This window comes from Zophobas morio, unplaced genomic scaffold (assembly GCF_036711695.1).
Source record: "Zophobas morio isolate AGI-343-1 ecotype UQ-CSIRO unplaced genomic scaffold, CSIRO_AGI_Zmor_V1 ptg000006l, whole genome shotgun sequence".
Taxonomy (NCBI): Eukaryota; Metazoa; Arthropoda; class Insecta; order Coleoptera; family Tenebrionidae; genus Zophobas; species Zophobas morio.
The window spans coordinates 9,452,257-9,468,943 of NW_026972111.1; the positions used below are offsets into that span (position 1 = coordinate 9,452,257).

Below are 16,687 nucleotides of genomic sequence, written 5' to 3' on the forward strand. Positions count from 1 at the left end.
GCATTGCACATGGAGGGTCCTAAGTTTGTTTCCCGGCGGTGTTTTCCTTTTTTTTTTAATTCATCCAATCGAATCGGGACACCGAAATACGTGTAGTTGCCGAAATGTAGCTCGGAACATTTTCCAATGGAAAAACTCACTACAAACATAGGTTTAGCCTTGCGATTTATTTTCTGCCGCCCCGAATTTATAGGTGCTTAATCGTGGAACTCTTTCAATGCATGAACATAAACAGTACTGAGCAAAATTTTAAGATGTCGTCATTAATTTTTTGAAGGAAATGAATAAATCAAAGAGGTCAATGAATCCGTATTAGGTTAGTCTTTTACTGAAAATGATAAAAAATGTAATGTTTTTGGTTATGTTATAAATATTTAAATTCAAACATTTTTTAATAAATGTGTATTTAATAACTACAAATAAAGGGCTACTGAAGAAGAAAAGCGAATAAAACAAAAAAAGAGATGATTGGTTAGATTTTAGTTGCGGGAAACTGAGATCAAAAACAAGAAAGAAGTTACAAAATGGAGGAAAAAAGTGGCCCAAAATTATTTAGACATAACTTCGCTCGCCCCTGAAATGCAAACAAACAAATACAGATTCTTGGAAAAATTGTAAAATTTGGTTTCACGAATTTTGTTTTTTTATATAAACCCTAGTTAAAAAAATCGAGGCAGATCCACAAACCACAAGATGTGTGTGGTCGGTTAAAGTATACATAACGGAGCATGCTATGCTATGCTAACATTTTAGCAAAGACACATCAATTTGAATAAACCCTGTATAAGTAATTATATAAAATATAAATAAATAATATAAATGCATTTATAAATCAGAAGTTTAAATTGATATTTTACATACTCATTTTAAATGAGATTTATTCGACAGAATTTTGAGAGGGAGTAAACGGATATATTTTGATTAATGATTTACAATGCTTACGATGATCTTACAAGTTTGAGTACATTCGATTTAACAGCTTCAGTGTTAAGTTGTAAAATGTTGTTATACAATTTTTATTTTTTTGGTGTTTCCAAAAATTTGGATGCCTAGGGTAAAAACTCAACACGGATTCATAATCTAGAAGCACAAACATATCTTACTCTATAACATTTACTATTGTAAATTTTATAGATGACGTCATCCCATTGTTGTGGGGATGATTAGACAAAATTTGGTTAGCGTTTTAGGATCTACACGATATTCCTAATGCGTATATATAATTTGACGACAATCGATGCAATAGTTTTGGAGATTGTGGCTAATAAACATTGACACAGACGAGAACGTGAGAGCTATATTTTCGTACTCTAGGGTCATGAAACGTCGAGAAAACATGAAAGTAACCATTCATCGAATGGATCCTATTACAATACTTCAGTAACTTACTTTAGGTAAGTAACAAGGGAATCAAATAAAAAGACGAGAAAGAATTATAGCAAAAGTTGTGAAGAAAGGAAAATGGAGATAAGGCTAAGAGAGGAGAAAAAAGTGAAATGCAAAGAATAGTAGCAGTAATATGGTTTGAAGGAATATTTGGTGGATCTGTTAGAAGGAAATGAAAAGATACCAGAGAAGAAGATCGCAGAACGCAGAGATACCAAAAAGATCAAAAATTGCTATTTATTTTTACACATTTCAATTGGGTTCTTCGTGGCCTTTATAACTAGTTTTTTTACGATATTCCAATTTTCTTAATTTTTTTGCAGTGGACGAATAGGTTACAATAGGTTACAATATTTTATGGAGAGATAAATAAAGATACACGCTTTATTGCGATATAAATAAAATTCAGCCTTAATATACACAGTGTTTGCATATATTTTTTAACTATGTACTAAAATTTTCGTTTTTGTTAGGTTTCTTCGATATTTAAATTTGATAGTTATTCCGATTTTTTACTTTTGAGAGACACACCGACCTAATGAAAGAAAGAGAGAAAAAAAAGAGTAAGATGTATTGTATTTAAAAAAACTGGAACGTCAAGATTTGAAGTTGTAATAATTTAAAATAAAACACTGTATAGTAAAATTTGGTTTAATTCTTACCACAACATATTGCATACCTCTGTTTATCTCACCATAAAATATTGCATTACAGATCTTAAAAATATTATCGATTTATTGTAACCCTTGCACTGCTAAACAATAAGGAGAAGCTGATTAGAATATGTAAAAATATATAGGTGAATGCCAAGCCTCAAAAATGAAACACCGCACAACTTTAGTTTCTGATTTACCCTGTATATATGTAGAAAGGTGGTAAACAAAATGGGAGAAAAGAGAATGGTGAATGATATATTTTACTTGATATTTACATGAGGCCAACAATTTTGATGCTAGACAAACGAATCACAACGTGAACTTAAATAAAACCATGAGGACGAACAAATGAATTTTATTTAGTCTAATCAGTCCAATAGTTTCGGAAATTATTTGTTTAATGAAACCCTAGGCAGACAGACACCGACAAATAGCAAGCAGACGGAAGCGGGAAATTGACATTTTTGTGTTCTACCAGAAGTGAAACGTCGAGAAAACATATAATTATTATTTATCAAATGAACCACATCACAATACTTCCTGTATCATGTAAAATGTCGTAGTTAACATCTATTGATGGTCAAAATTGTACAACAACATCCAAAAACACAAGATTTAGTTTACTTACGTTATTAGTGTTATTACCAATTGATTTTGAGTTTTTTTTTGTTTTGTTTTCTTCTTATAACGGTACCAAGTTGAAATTTATGCGACTTTGAAAACGAGTTTATTTTATTGTTTTATTTACCAAGTTATTATTCCCAAGACAAATATTATGTAGATTTTATTAAGAGGTGTCACCCCTCACAACCAATACAATTTTCATAGTTTCGATTCTTGACTGTTATATTAATGTTATAAATATTAAAACTTAATTTTTTAAACTTGTTTCTGTAAAATTTTTTGTTTCGTGGATCCTTTTCTTTCGTATATCATAGTAATTTGGTAAGAATTCTTGGGGTTTTAGAATTTCGTTTTTGGTAAATTCAAAGCGTATATTCGTGGGACTATGAATCCACCAGACTCTTCAACTCCTCTGTGAAAAATTCCGATTCCAACCAAAGGCGAACCTCTTGATTCCGCAGCTTTGGCATCAAAAAACGGCACAGTGGTTTGCCCTGCGTCTTTATAATAATCTGTAGTCGTAAATTGTACGTATTTATTTGTCGAAGAAACAATTCTGGATACCCCGTCACGACTTGGTACATCAGGTTGACTTAATCTAAGCTCTTTGCCAAACCTAAAATTTTTAATAACTCTATTATAGTGTTAAATTTAATGTTGACTTACTTATTCACGAGTTCTATGTTAGGAATTACTTTGTAAGTACTTGTAGTTTCAGGTTCTATAAGTTTTCCAGTTACATAATCGACAGGAACTGTGAGTATTTCTAAATCCAGGCGTAAATGAAGTCCTATTTGTTTAAATCTGACACCTGCAAAGACAATTCAACAATTATATTTCCAATTTTTAAAGATTTGCATGTATACCTGTAATTACGAATCCCTCGTCTGCAAAAACATCGTTTAATTGAACTCTTCTGTGCTGCCAAGTTAATTTATGGTAGTCCACATTTTCGTGAACGTTTCTATCTGTTACTGTGAATTTACGAACTGGCACCCATCTGACAGTACTTTGGTCTATTTTTCCGTATGGCATAAGTTTACCATCTTGAACTTGAAAATGTATTATTCCATTATTTTTAATAAAGCGAATGCCAGTGACAATCCTGCAAATTTGAATCCAACTAATGACCAATTAAAAATAAAAACGGTACTGACCTATTGTCGCTCACATCAGCCACAGCAGTACGTAAACTAATATATCTGTCTGCTGATGGCATATCTTCCTCACATATGCAGTAACAGTAGTCGCATATATCAAAAAGACCTCTTGATTGTGTTTCTAAATACACAGAAGTGCCTGTACAGTTTCGTTCTATCCCGGGTTCATCGATATATTCGTACCTTCGGTTAGTACGACGCATATTCTGAAATTAAAAAAGATTTACGTATTTATTTTAGTATTTCGTATTTATTGTTGTACCACTCACCGAACGACAAACATTCATGGCAGCTGACTTAAACTCACATTTAATTATTTTTGAACAGGGTGGTTGTTCTTTGCACCATTTATTTTGAAAGCACTTTTCGGTTTTAACATGAGTGAAGTCTTTACATTCTTGGCGACATTGACCGCGCGGATGCATGTTCTTCATGTTGATTATATATCCGTGAAGAAAATTTGTTATTTCTAAGTATGTTTTGCCTATAATGTTATCAGTTATCGCAATTGGTATTGCTGTACGATAGGAAACAATATTTTTTATGATTCACGTTTTGAATTGAGTTTTAACACGATGGTATTCAAAATTCAGGTGTAACCCGTAGAAAAAGAGTAGCGTACCTTCTCTATGTTTGATCGAACTACAACTCGTTATTCTTGTTAGGTTATAGCGACCTGTCCATTGTAATTCCTGTTGGTTGGTTTGTGATAATCTAAATTCTTCTTCTTGGAAACTCTCTAAAATGAGAATATAGGTAATTTTTAGTTGAAATTTGAGAAGAATTTTAAGGAGATGATCCTCAGAAATTGACTATATATTTACTAATGTAAAATATTTCAAAATGTCTTACTTACCACAGTTATGACATGTAGCCGTCGCTAGAACTAAAAGTAAATTATTAGTGTATCACAAAAACACAAATCAAGTATACAAGGTTTGTCTTACAAGTTTGAAAATTTCTGACTATTTTTTTTAATTATCGATTTATTTTTAGCAGACCTACCTCGTATAATTTTTATATTTACCAGCGAAACATGAGAATACTTCCAAAAACATTTTTCAACCTGTGTAATGAATTATTTCTTTGTGGTGACTTCTTCTAGATTACATATTGTGTAGTCATTTTAGTTTTGTAGCAAATGTCTACTGCTTATTATTATATCAACGAAATTAATGATAACCCGAATGTCGAGCAGTTGTTTGTGTGTGTGTATTTTTTATTTTTAATAATGAAATAGGCGAGGTTTTGTAACCCGTTTTAAACTGATAAAAACGTGCTGTTATCGAACATTTATTATTGACATAATACATCGAAAAATACCACATTTGTAGCATCGTATTTGTAAAATAAGCCCACAAGTGCGAGAATATCTAATAACTCTATAAAATTTAGATAACATTTACTATTGTAAATTTTGTAGATGACGTGATCCCATTGTTGGTGGGGATGATTAGACAAAATTTGGTTAGCGTTTTATCAACTACACGATATTCCTAATGCGTATATATAATTTGACGACAATCGATGCAATAATTTTGAAGATTGTGGCTACTAAACATTGACACAGACGAGAACGCGAGACCTACATTTTCGTACTCTCGGGTCATGAAACGTCGAGAAAACGTGAAAGTAACCATTCATCGAATGGATCCTATTACAATACTTCCATAACTTACTTTAGGTAAGTAACAGGGGAATTCAATAAAAAGACGAGAAAGGATTATAGTAAAAGTTGTAAAGAAAGGTAAATGGAGATAAGTCTAAGAGAGGAGAAAAAAGTGAAGTGCAAAGAATAATAGCAGTAATATAAAAATGGTTTGAAGGAATATTTGGTGGATCTGTTAGAAGGAAATGAAAAGATACCAGAGAAGAAGATCGCAGAACGCAGAGATATCAAAAAAATCAAAAATTGCTATTTATTTTTAGACTTTTCAATTGACCTCTTCGTGGTCTTTATAACTTTTTTTTTTTTAAGATATTCCAATTTTCTTATTTTTTTTTTTTTTTTGCAGTGGACGAATAGGTTACAATAGGTTACAATATTTTATGGAGAGATAAATAAAGATACACGCTTTATTGTGATATAAATAAAATTCAGCCTTAATATACACAGTGTTTACATATATTTTTTAACTATGTACTAAAATTTTCTTTTTTGTTAGGTTTCTTCGATATTTAAATTTGATAGTTATTGCCGATTTTTTACTTTTGAGAGACACACGGACCTAATGAAAGAAAGAGAAAAAAAAAGAGTAAGATGTATTGTATTTAAAAAAACTGGAACGTCGAGATTTGAAATTGTAATCATTTAAAATAAAACACTGCGTATAGTAAAATTTGGTTTAATTCTTACCACAACATACTGCATACCTCTGTTTATCTCACCATAAAATATTGCATTACAGATCTTAAAAATATTATCGATTTTTTGTAACCCTTGCACTGCTAAACAATAAGGAGAAGCTGATTAGAATATGTTAAAATATATAGGTGAATGCCATGCCTCAAAAATGAAACACCGTACAACTTTAGTTTCTGATTTACCCTGTATATATGTAGAAAGGTGGTAAACAAAATGGGAGAAAAGAGAATGGTGAATGATATATTTACTTGATATTTACATGAGGCCAACAATTTTGATGCTAGACAAACGAATCACAACGTGAACTTAAATAAAACCATGAGGACGAACAAATGAATTTTATTTAGTCTAATCAGTCCAATAGTTTCGGAAATTATTTGTTTAATGAAACCCTAGACAGACAGACACCGACAAATAGCAAGCAGACGGAAGCGGGAAATTGACATTTTTGTGTTCTTCTACCAGAAGTGAAACGTCGAGAAAACATATAATTATTATTTATCAAATGAACCACATCACAATACTTCCTGTATCATGTAAAATGTCGTAGTTAACAGCTATTGATTGTCAAAATTATACAACATCCAGAAACACAAAATTTGGTTTACTTACGTTATTAGTGTTATTACCAATTGATTTTGACTTTTTTTGTTTTGTTTTCTTGTTATAACGTTACCAAGTTATTATTTTAAGACAAATATTATGTAGATTTTATTAAGAGGTGCCACCCCCACAACCCATACAATTTTCATAGTTTCGATTCGTGACTGTTATATTAATGTTATAAATATTAAAATTTAATTTTTTAAACTTGTTTCTGTAAAATTTTTTGTTTCGTGGATCCTTTTCTTTCGTATATCATAGTAATGGTAAGAATTCTTGGGGTTTTAGAATTTCGCTGCCACAAAAAAACGATCTATTAAATGCAAGATCGGTACATAAAATAGATGTTAGTTCTTTTACACCACGGCCAAATTTAGACGTTTTTGGTAAATTCAAGGCGTATATTTGTGGGACTATGAATCCACCAGACTCTTCACCTCCTCTGTGAAAAATTCCGATTCCAACCAAAGGCGAACCTCTTGATTCCGCAGCTTTGGCATCAAAAAACGGAACAGTGGTTTGCCCTGCATCTTTATAATAATCTGTAGTCGTAAATTGTACGTATTTATTTGTCGAAGAAACAATGCTTGCTTTCCTGTCACGACTTGGTACATCAGGTTGACTTAATCTAAGCTCTTTGCCAAACCTAAAATTTTTAATAACTCTAATAGTTTCGAATTTAATGTTGACTTACTTATTCACGAGTCCTATGTTAGGAATTCCTTTGTAAGTACTTGTATTTTTAGGATTTATAAGTTTTCCAATTGCATAATTGACAGGAGCTGTGAGTATTTCTAGATTCAGGCGTAAATGATGTCCTATTTGTTTAAATCTGACACCTACAACGACAATTCAACAATTATATTTCCAATTTTTAAAGATTTCCATGTATACCTGTAATTACGAATCCCTCGTCTGCAAAAATATCGTTTAATTGAACCCTTCTGTGCTGCCAAGTTAATTTATGGTAGTCCACGTTTTCGGCAACATTTTCATCTGTTACTGTGAATTCACGAACTGGCACCCATCTGACAGTACTTCCGTTTATTTTTCCGTATGGCATAAGTTTACCATCTTGAACTTGAAAATGTATTATTCCATTATTTTTAATAAAGCGAATGCCAGTGACAATCCTGCAAATTTGAATCCAACTAATGACCAATTAAAAATAAAAACGGTACTGACCTATTGTCGCTCACATCAGCCACAGCAGTACGTAAACTAATATATCTGTCTGCTGATGGCATATCTTCCTCACATATGCAGTAACAGTAGTCGCATATATCAAAAAGACCTCTTGATTGTGTTTCTAAATACACAGAAGTGTCTGTACAGTTTCGTTCTATCCCGGGTTCATCGATATATTCGTACCTTCGGTTGGTACGACGCATATTCTGAAATTAAAAAAGATTTACGTATTCATATTAGTATTTCGTATTTATTGTTGTAGCACTCACCGAACGACAAACATTCATTGCAGTTGACTTTAACTCACATTTAATGATTTTTGAACAGGGTGGTTGTTCTTTGCACCATTTATTTTGAAAGCACTTTTCGGTTTTAACGTGAGTGAAGTCTTTACATTCTTGGCGACATTGTCCGCGCGGATGCATGTTCTTCATGTTGATTATATATCCGTGAAGAAAATTTGTTATTTCTAAGTATGTTTTGCCTATAATGTTATCAATTATCACAGTTGGTATTGCTGTACGATAGGAAATAATATTTTTATAAATATTTTTTATGATTCACGTTTTGAATTGAGTTTTAACACGATGGTATTCAAAATTCAGGTGTAACCCGTAGAAAAAGAATAGCGTACCTTCTCTATGTTTGATCGCACTACAACTCGTTATTCTTGTTAGGTTATAGCGACCTGTCCATTGTAATTCCTGTTGGTTGGTTTGTGGTAATCTAAAATCTTCTTCGAAACTCTCTAAAATGAGAATATAGGTAATTTTTAGTTGAAATTTGGGAGGAGTTTTAGGGAGATGATCCTCAGAAATTGACTATATATTTACTCAATGTAAAATATTTTAAAATGTTTTACTTACCACAGTTATGACATATAGCCGTCGCTAGAACTGAAAGTAAATTAATATTGTAGTATAAAAACACAAATCGAGTATACAAGGTTTGTCTTACTAAGTTTGAAAATTTCTGACTATTTTTTTTTTAATTATCGATTTATTTATAGCAGACCTACCTCGTATAATTTTTATATTTACCAGCGAAACATGAGAATACTTCCAAAAACATTTTTCAACCTCTAAAGAAATATTTCTTTGTTGTGACTTCTTCTAGATTACATATTGTGTAGTCATTTTAGTTTTGTAGTAAATGTCTACTGCTTATTATATCAACGAAATTAATGATAACCCGAATGTCGAGCAGTTGTTTGTGTATGTGTGTTTTTTTTTATATATATAAATATATAATAAAATAGGCGAAGTTTTGTAACCCGCAGTAACTGATAAAAACGTCCTGTTATCAAACATTTATTGTTTACTTAATACATCGAAAAATATCACATTTGTAGCATCTTATTTGTAAAATGATACGATATCGCACAAATTTATTCCTAATTTTTATTTCTACCTAGGGGAAATACAGGTTTTAAATGTTTCCAAAAGTTATAGGTCAAAATTTTTGGCGTTATGAAACCGCCGTAGCCTGGTTGCCCTTTATGAAATAACCCAACTCCAGATAGTGGTACTGGCATCGTTGATTCCACAGGTTGAGCATCAAAAAATGGTACGGTCGTCTGACCAGCATCTTTATCATATCCCGTATTTGTAAACTGAACGTACGTATCAGTAGTCAGTCGGGTGGAAGGGAATGGTGAGCGAGTAGGAATATCGGTTGTGATAAGTTTGAGTTCTTTACCTGAACTAAAAACAAACATGTAGATTTTAAAAGTACGATAATGCCATTCATACTCGTGTTTGTGTTGTATATTTGGGTCGTGTATTATGAAACTTTGATTATCTTTTAGCACTCCAGTGGTGAAATTGAATGGTGTTAATCGAACTTCCAAATGTATTCGAGTACCAACTTTTTTAAACTGGACACCTGTGACATATATGATTTTTTCATTTTTTCTTGTTGTGTTATTATTACTAAAGTACCTGTAATGACGGTTCCATTTTCGGCTTTTATATCAGCTAAATCAACACCTCGTTCTTCCCAAGTAAACACATGGTAGTCTTCATTCTTATGGTAGTTCTTGTTTTGTATTGAGTAATCTTCAGGTGGTACCCAACGCACAGTACTAAGATCTATTTGTCCAAACGGAAGGAGTTTCCCTTCTTGTACTTGTAAATGGATGATTCGGTTGTGCTTAACGAAACGCAACCCTGTAACAACTCTAAAACAAGATTACTTACATGTTTCAGTTCAGATAAAAGTCTATACTTATTGCCTGCTGTATTAGACATTGCTACACGTAAATTGATCGTTCTTTCGGTAGAATATTTGTCATATTCGTCACATATACAAAAACAGTACGAGCATCTATACACAATCCAGTAGATATAAGTTGCCAAATATGTTAACCGCGTACTGCAATTTTTCTTTTTTCCGAATACTCTACCATTACCGAATTCGACATATTCGTATCTTCTATTCTCTCTGTTGATGTTCTACAATGACGTGTTATTTTTAATACTTGTTGCTTCTGAATTTACGGGATACCTTTGAAGGACATACTTCCATTGAAGAATCTATGTAGTGGCAGTTGATGATTTTTCGACATGGTTGTTGCTTATTGCACCACGCGTTGTCATTATTGCATTTATTTGGAAGTTTTCTGTAGGTGAAAGCGTCACATTCGGCACTGCATGCTTTATTAGGGTCTAAATTGGCCTTGTTGAGAATGATGCCGCGGAGAAAATGCCTTAATTCAATAAAAGTTTCGTCTACAAGGTTCTTTACAAGTTTTCAAAATTTGCAAACTATTTTGTATAGTAGTACCACTAACATGTTTGTTGGGGTCGCATCGCCACAACTCCGACGATGCTCGTGCCAAGTGTAACTTCATGACAGCAACTAGGTTGTTAGTTTGGAGTTTGAGCGTTTCGAAAGCATGGGTGATTTCGTTGTGGAAGTCGCCTTCAAAATAATGTTTAATTGTTGTATACTAACTTTATATTTTTGTACCTTTGGTGTACAACTTCTTGAAAATGTAGGCTGTATTTACGGTGATGTAGCTTCTCGTGTTCATGAGGAGAATCTCGTTGAAAAAATTATGTAAAAGTTGTTGTAAGGACTGCTTCTCTTTGCAAAAGTAGCCGTTACCTGTGGGCTAAATAAACGACTTGTTTTTGTTCGTATCTTCTTTTAAAACTCACCCTTAAGCGTTCTAAAAGTAGATCTATAAAATCCTCTTTTACGATTTGTTGATGTATTGACCTCGTCATATGAGTCACAGAACTCGGCAGTTCGGATAAAACTCTGGTAGCAAAATTTATAAAGGTCGAATTTGCGTACATATCAAAATCTCTGAGGTATTTCACCGTGTCTTTGTAGTAAGTGACCAAATAATTCTGTTTCATGCGTATATCGGTTATGTTTGGTTTTAATCGTGCTTCATTTGGTAAAATGTGCGATATCTTCTTAACTGCTTCACTGTCTTAAATATTTACGTGAATTTATAACAATTGATTTGTGCTTACTTAAATTCTTTCATTTTTCCTTCCATTTCGTCAGTCTGCATCACGGCTAAATCCATTTGTGAAAATGCATAATCTTTTGTTGTATTACCATTGTTGATAGTGATAACAGTGTCAAAAACCGTGTTCGTTATTTGAAATATTTTGTCACTAAACTCAAAAAATGACGGTCCGACCATTGATGTAACAAATGGTAAGCATGTTGCGAGCAAGACAACTGATTTAGGAAGCCGCATTTTCACACAAAGGATGTTTGCAAACTGAACTATATATATCAGAAAACTAGACGATGATTCCGTTATCAATACGCCATCTGATTGTTTTATGTCCTTATCACTATATGTATGTTTTTTTAAAGCATCTGTTTTGTATTTGCTCATTCCGGTTTTTGACTTACGTTAGCCATCATTTATTATAGAGGTAATCGGCTTTTTAGTTAAGACGTTGTTTGTTTTCCTGGTTAGATAACTAGGAGTTTAAAGAAATTGCGGAGTTTTATTATTGGAATTATTTAAAAATACTCGCGTCGTTTTTTATCGGTTAAATGAAGCAACAGTGTTATATCGTATTGTTCAAATGACACCATTTCGAATAAAAGGATGGGTTCGCAAAAAATTGCTTAAGATACGTTTTAATAAAACCGCACGATTAATAAGAAAATTAATGAGTTTTAGAAATAGTTTTGTTTTAATTAGTTTAAACTCTTCAGCAAGCGTTAAAATTTTCATTGGGGAAGTTGCTAACTGAACACTTACTTGTTTAGGAACCCCATGTCAGAATCACTTTGTAAGTAGTTAGAATTTTGGATTTAATGCGTTTGTCATTTACATAATTAAAGGGTTGTTCAAGCCTTTTAACAGCGTTTGTTTTATATTTACCCATTTCTGTAGTTGTTGACAAGATAGAACTACAATTTGGGTAACTTCGACTTAGTTCATTAAAATTATTTTAAAATACTTATTTTGGGTATAGGAAGCAACAAAATATATATATTTTTTTTTTGCAAATAACACCAATTTTAATAAAAGGATTGTTTCGGATTATATTTCTTTATGTGTTTTCCAATAAATAAAACTATGTTAGTATACATTGCGAACTAGTAAAATGAAAGCTATCAGTTGGGACCCAATTTTTTTATTTTATTAAAAACATTTGCTACACGTTAATCTACTTTGCCTTCCAAATGGTGTGAATTTTTCACAATTTATCGTTTTTACTACTCATCTGGTTGATCACCTCTTCCAGATGTTTCGTAAAATTATAAGTGAAAATTCTGGGTGCAATAAATCCTCCAAAACCGGATCTTCCCTTGTGAAAAACCCCAACTCCAATTAACGGAACCGGTATAGCTGATTCTACGGGTTGAGCATCAAAAAATGGTACCGTCGTTTGACCAGCATCTTGCTCGTATCCTGTGTTTGTAAATTTCACATATTTGTTCGTGGTAAATTTATTCGAGTGAGCTTCTGAACGAATCGGAACATCGACCCTGTCAAGCTTCAATTCTTTGGGAAATCTGTAAAGAACGTATTGGCAATATTGTAATTTTAGATTAGATTCTAGAAGTACTTGTGCTTATAACGAAGAACAGGATCACGTTGTAAAGTGGTATTTAGCCCCAGGCTCCCGGTTTTGAAATTGTATGGATTTGTTAATACCTTCAAGTGCAGTCGACCATAAAAGTTTTCAAACGCAACTCCAGTGACAACGCTTCCCTCTTTAGCAAATATGTCAACCAAATCGAATTCTCTTTGTTCCCATTTAAGAGTATAATAATCCTTATCATCCTCATAGGTTTTATTCATGACATTATAATCTTCAACTGGTATCCACCGAACGCTGTCAATGTTAATCTGTCCATGTGGGAGAATTCTTCCTTCTTGTATTTGTAGATGAATGCCTCGGTGGATTTTAACAAAGCGCAAACCTGTCACAACTCTACAAACTTGCTACATTTATAAGTTCAAATCAGTACGGGTCGATTACGTACTTGTTGTCAGTAATATTTGACTTAACCAAACGCATATTAATGTATCTCTCGGAAAAGAATTTTGGCCCTTCTTCACAGAGACAGTAACAGTAGGAGCATTTAAAGATCAACCTGCTTCGGTAAGTTTCCAAGTGAGTTGTTCTCGATTTGCTGCAAGTCATGCTTTTTCCAAAATGTCTTCCGTTTCCAAATTTGATGTAATCGTATCTTCTGTTGGTTTTAAACATGCTCTACAGTACTTCTAATTATTGGTAGTAGTATTAAGGGAATAGACTTACTCCGGAACGACAAACCTCCATCGAGGAATCGATATAGTAGCAGTTGATGATTTTTGAACACGTTGTTTCTTGCTTACACCACTTATTATTATGACACTGATGCTTTGTAGTATAGGTAAAAACGTCGCATTCCGTACTACATTCTCCGTTTGGATCTAAATTCACTTTGTTTAAAATAATTCCGTGGAGGAAGTTTGTGATTTCAAAATAAGTTTCATCTAAAATTAATTTTGTTATTAACAGTGTATCGTTTATCATAGCGCCAAAGAATATATCTTTGGTGACAATATTTATCAAGTTGTAAATGTATTAACTTTGTACCTTTCTCGTGTTCTTTAGGATCACATCTCCACAGTTCTAAAGATGCATTTACCATATAAGTCTTCATGGTTGATACTATATTCTTACTGCGTGCCCAAAATTCTTGATTGGCGTCTTCGCTTTCTTTTTGATAGTTCCCTTCAATAAAGTAGAAGTTAATTTAGTCTTTAAATTGTTCTCTTTAGCGTTTCTTTAAGTTTCATCTGTAAAGTGTATGCACTAGATTGGTAAACTAACGTTTGTTAGTTTGAAAATTTAATACAAATTACAATCATTGCTCCTGGATTTTAATTACGTGAACAGTTTGATAGAGTGTGTTTATTATTAATTATTATTTATTACCCAAAATTATTATTTAAATGTTTCAAAAACAATATTTTGGGTTTCTTTTCAAATAAAAATGGACGTAATGTATTGTATATTGTAGATATAAAACTAAAATTTTACAATTAATGGACGATATGTCGAGTGAATGAAGTGCATATCAAATCTGTTACTTTATCATTCAATTTAGACATTTAAATGTATTAGCTAGTTTCAAAATTTGAACAAATCAAATGTAGCCTACTGTTGCGAATCCACTTTGTTATTAAATTTTGTCTACTACAGAAATGAATAATACACTTACCGTTCTTGTACAATCTCTGCAACATGTAAGCTGTTTGTATCAGAATGTAACTCTTCACATTCATCACAAGAATTTCATTCATAAAATTGTGTAAGATCTGCCCAACTGATTGTTTTTCTTCACAAAAATAACCACGTATTGTTGTCCTCTAAAATAATCTATTTTATGAATAAATTCGTTGGTGAAACGAATCACTTACATCAAGACGTTTTAAAAGTTTTTTTAAAATATCTTGTGTTACTACTTGCTGATATATAGCTTCTATCATGGAAGGGACAGAATTAGACGTATCAGACAAGACTCGATTGGCAACATTTAACAACGTTGCAAATTCATAGTCCTCAAAATTTTTAACATATTTCTCCATCTCACAGTAATACATGTTTATATAAATTTGTTGCTGGTTTATATAGTACAAAGTCAATTTTAACGTGTCAGCAGTAGGCATATTTTCGGATATTCTGTTAGCCATACTTTCATGTTTACCTAAAATACATATTATTGAAAAAAATGAGTATAAAATATCGTACATCAAGTTGGCTTTGAAATTTTGGGAATTTGCCGCTTCGTTGTGGTATTAATGACTACTCGCCACTTATGATAAATGGCAATCATAACCTAACTTTTTAAAACGTTTTAATGTGTTTGCTGCATAATAGTTCAATTCCGATGATTATTATTATTAGTTTTGATGCCTATCACGGTGAAACGGCAAATTGCTATTAAAAGTACAGTGATCAAGACCAACTTGGTGCACGTTTCTTATAAGCATACTACTTACCAGTGTCATTTCTCATGTTTATTTCTTCAATTTGCGGAATGATATTGGTTAAATTCGAAAACAGACGTTCTCTTAAAATATCAAGCGGGTGATCAGACCCTCGTACTCCATTAAAAGTTTGTATAAGTGCCCTAGTAATTTCCAAAATTTTTGTATTCAAATCGAAAACTGAAACTGTAACTGTAGGTTCCACGAATGGTTCAAACATAATAAGCAAGAAAATAGAAGTAAAAAGACACCGCATTTTCACTTACTTTGTCGCAATTACATAACGGTTAAAATTGTGTAAACATACGATAAGATCCACTATATCTAAATTTAAATAAAATAAAAGGCAATAGTGTGTTTGCGCAAGGGACTTTTTCACTTATAAAATCATATCGATTGGTGTAATGTATACCGTATACATCGATTCCTTACATTGTTTATAAAAATAACGGAGCCAATCAATCAAAGTGAACAAGAAAATTGAGCTAAGTAGTCAACGCATTTTCACTCACTTTGTAATAGTTGCATAATGGTTAATCTAATCGCTAAAAACTGTGTAAATAATGGAGATTAGACCCACCTATACAAATATATATTTAAGAAGAAACGTCACCGAAAGAGACTTGGAAAAATTGAAGGAAAACTGACGAATCAAAAATCTATTGCAGTAATTTCTTTAGTTTAAAATAAATTTAAGCAATTTTAATTTTAACTTGTCGTGTTTCCTCCTTTTGTTTTCAATTTTGGTGTAATATACACAGTGTTTTTGAAGTACATGTCTAAAAAAATTGAGCTGTCTAATTAGCCAAAACGGTCTGAAAAATTTCCTTATTACTGAGTACTTTTATAAATCGTAGCAATCATGAAGCCAAAAAATTCTGGTGGCAATGATAATAACAAGTAAAATGCCAAAAACATATCATGTCTAATGATGAATTATTGTAAAATTTATGAAAAGAAATAATAATGAAGTAGATAGACTGTGGTATTCAAGCTAAACAGAGCGACGCTTATTTTAGAAAATAGTGGATCCAACGACTTTGTGGAAACAATACACAAGGGAGATAATAACTTGGAGTTATTACATGATATTCACGTACAACAATGCGGAAAGCCTTTAGAAGTTATGGGTTGTGCAGTTGTTAATTTGGCAGGTTTTTCCAGATATCTGTGGAAAATATTTTCTCTGCATTGTGTGAACAGCAAAATCTTTTGTTAGTCCAATAAAACTCAAATC

At 32.3% G+C, this 16,687-nt stretch overlaps 5 protein-coding genes across 10 annotated transcripts in view; 1 reads left to right on the forward strand and 4 right to left on the reverse strand.

The window, feature by feature from the left end:
* The window catches only part of Ubr3 (Ubr3 ubiquitin ligase), a 135,018-nt gene that overhangs the window by 75,088 nt on the left and 43,243 nt on the right, over positions 1 to 16,687 (forward strand). The gene's annotated exons all lie outside the window — the stretch shown is intronic.
* On the reverse strand, positions 2,814 to 5,048 carry LOC135123536 (uncharacterized). Of its 2 annotated transcripts, none has more exons than XM_064048290.1 (8): positions 4,854 to 5,048; positions 4,683 to 4,712; positions 4,449 to 4,565; positions 4,096 to 4,310; positions 3,824 to 4,032; positions 3,533 to 3,771; positions 3,333 to 3,477; positions 2,814 to 3,282 (listed from the first exon to the last, which is right to left on the reverse strand). In XM_064048290.1, the coding sequence occupies exons 1-8, from the start codon at positions 4,882 to 4,884 to the stop codon at positions 3,006 to 3,008; spliced, it is 1,263 nt and encodes a 420-aa protein (XP_063904360.1). In that variant the 5' UTR covers positions 4,885 to 5,048; the 3' UTR covers positions 2,814 to 3,005. The 2 variants fall into 2 exon arrangements, with proteins under 2 accessions (XP_063904360.1, XP_063904361.1); XM_064048291.1 differs by having other exon boundaries at positions 4,832 to 5,047.
* LOC135123537 (uncharacterized) lies at positions 6,515 to 9,186 on the reverse strand. Of its 2 annotated transcripts, none has more exons than XM_064048292.1 (8): positions 9,023 to 9,186; positions 8,849 to 8,878; positions 8,617 to 8,730; positions 8,252 to 8,466; positions 7,980 to 8,188; positions 7,689 to 7,927; positions 7,489 to 7,633; positions 6,515 to 7,440 (listed from the first exon to the last, which is right to left on the reverse strand). In XM_064048292.1, exons 1-8 carry the CDS (start codon positions 9,051 to 9,053, stop codon positions 7,050 to 7,052), a joined length of 1,374 nt encoding a protein of 457 aa, XP_063904362.1. In that variant the 5' UTR covers positions 9,054 to 9,186; the 3' UTR covers positions 6,515 to 7,049. The 2 variants fall into 2 exon arrangements, with proteins under 2 accessions (XP_063904362.1, XP_063904363.1); XM_064048293.1 differs by having other exon boundaries at positions 9,001 to 9,184.
* LOC135123541 (uncharacterized) lies at positions 9,280 to 12,410 on the reverse strand. Of its 3 annotated transcripts, none has more exons than XM_064048303.1 (9): positions 11,468 to 12,410; positions 11,144 to 11,420; positions 10,953 to 11,097; positions 10,774 to 10,904; positions 10,488 to 10,721; positions 10,209 to 10,435; positions 9,923 to 10,161; positions 9,734 to 9,866; positions 9,280 to 9,685 (listed from the first exon to the last, which is right to left on the reverse strand). In XM_064048303.1, the coding sequence occupies exons 1-9, from the start codon at positions 11,842 to 11,844 to the stop codon at positions 9,376 to 9,378; spliced, it is 2,073 nt and encodes a 690-aa protein (XP_063904373.1). In that variant the 5' UTR covers positions 11,845 to 12,410; the 3' UTR covers positions 9,280 to 9,375. The 3 variants fall into 3 exon arrangements, with proteins under 3 accessions (XP_063904373.1, XP_063904374.1, XP_063904375.1); XM_064048304.1 differs by having other exon boundaries at positions 10,488 to 10,711; positions 10,767 to 10,904; positions 11,468 to 12,409; XM_064048305.1 differs by having other exon boundaries at positions 11,144 to 11,424; positions 11,468 to 12,409.
* Positions 12,583 to 16,661, reverse strand: LOC135123546 (uncharacterized). The gene is made up of 9 exons (XM_064048314.1): positions 16,551 to 16,661; positions 15,463 to 15,630; positions 14,881 to 15,167; positions 14,682 to 14,829; positions 14,054 to 14,191; positions 13,733 to 13,950; positions 13,455 to 13,684; positions 13,034 to 13,402; positions 12,583 to 12,980 (listed from the first exon to the last, which is right to left on the reverse strand). The coding sequence occupies exons 2-9, from the start codon at positions 15,476 to 15,478 to the stop codon at positions 12,662 to 12,664; spliced, it is 1,725 nt and encodes a 574-aa protein (XP_063904384.1). The 5' UTR covers positions 15,479 to 15,630; positions 16,551 to 16,661; the 3' UTR covers positions 12,583 to 12,661.

Bases quoted from the DNA above. Each gene is read 5' to 3' on its own strand.
- LOC135123541 (XM_064048303.1), bottom strand. From the start codon at position 11,844: ATGAGCAAATACAAAACAGATGCTTTAAAAAAACATACATATAGTGAT. The intron at 10,722-10,773 runs GTTAGTGGTACT...AAACTTGTAAAG, and splicing joins GATGCGACCCCAACAAACAT to AACCTTGTAGACGAAACTTT. The intron at 10,436-10,487 runs GTATCCCGTAAA...ACGTCATTGTAG, and splicing joins TGGAAGTATGTCCTTCAAAG to AACATCAACAGAGAGAATAG.
- LOC135123546 (XM_064048314.1), bottom strand. The intron at 14,192-14,681 runs GTAAGTGTATTA...ACTTTATTGAAG, and splicing joins GCAGAGATTGTACAAGAACG to GGAACTATCAAAAAGAAAGC. The intron at 13,951-14,053 runs GTACAAAGTTAA...AATTAATTTTAG, and splicing joins TCCTAAAGAACACGAGAAAG to ATGAAACTTATTTTGAAATC.
- LOC135123537 (XM_064048292.1), bottom strand. From the start codon at position 9,053: ATGTTTTTGGAAGTATTCTCATGTTTCGCTG. The intron at 8,467-8,616 runs GTACGCTATTCT...ATAACATTATAG, and splicing joins TGCGATCAAACATAGAGAAG to GCAAAACATACTTAGAAATA. The intron at 7,441-7,488 runs GTAAGTCAACAT...TAAAAATTTTAG, and splicing joins AACATAGGACTCGTGAATAA to GTTTGGCAAAGAGCTTAGAT.
- LOC135123536 (XM_064048290.1), bottom strand. From the start codon at position 4,884: ATGTTTTTGGAAGTATTCTCATGTTTCGCTG. The intron at 4,566-4,682 runs GTAAGTAAGACA...TTCTCATTTTAG, and splicing joins GGCTACATGTCATAACTGTG to AGAGTTTCCAAGAAGAAGAA. The intron at 3,478-3,532 runs GTATACATGCAA...TTGTCTTTGCAG, and splicing joins CGAGGGATTCGTAATTACAG to GTGTCAGATTTAAACAAATA.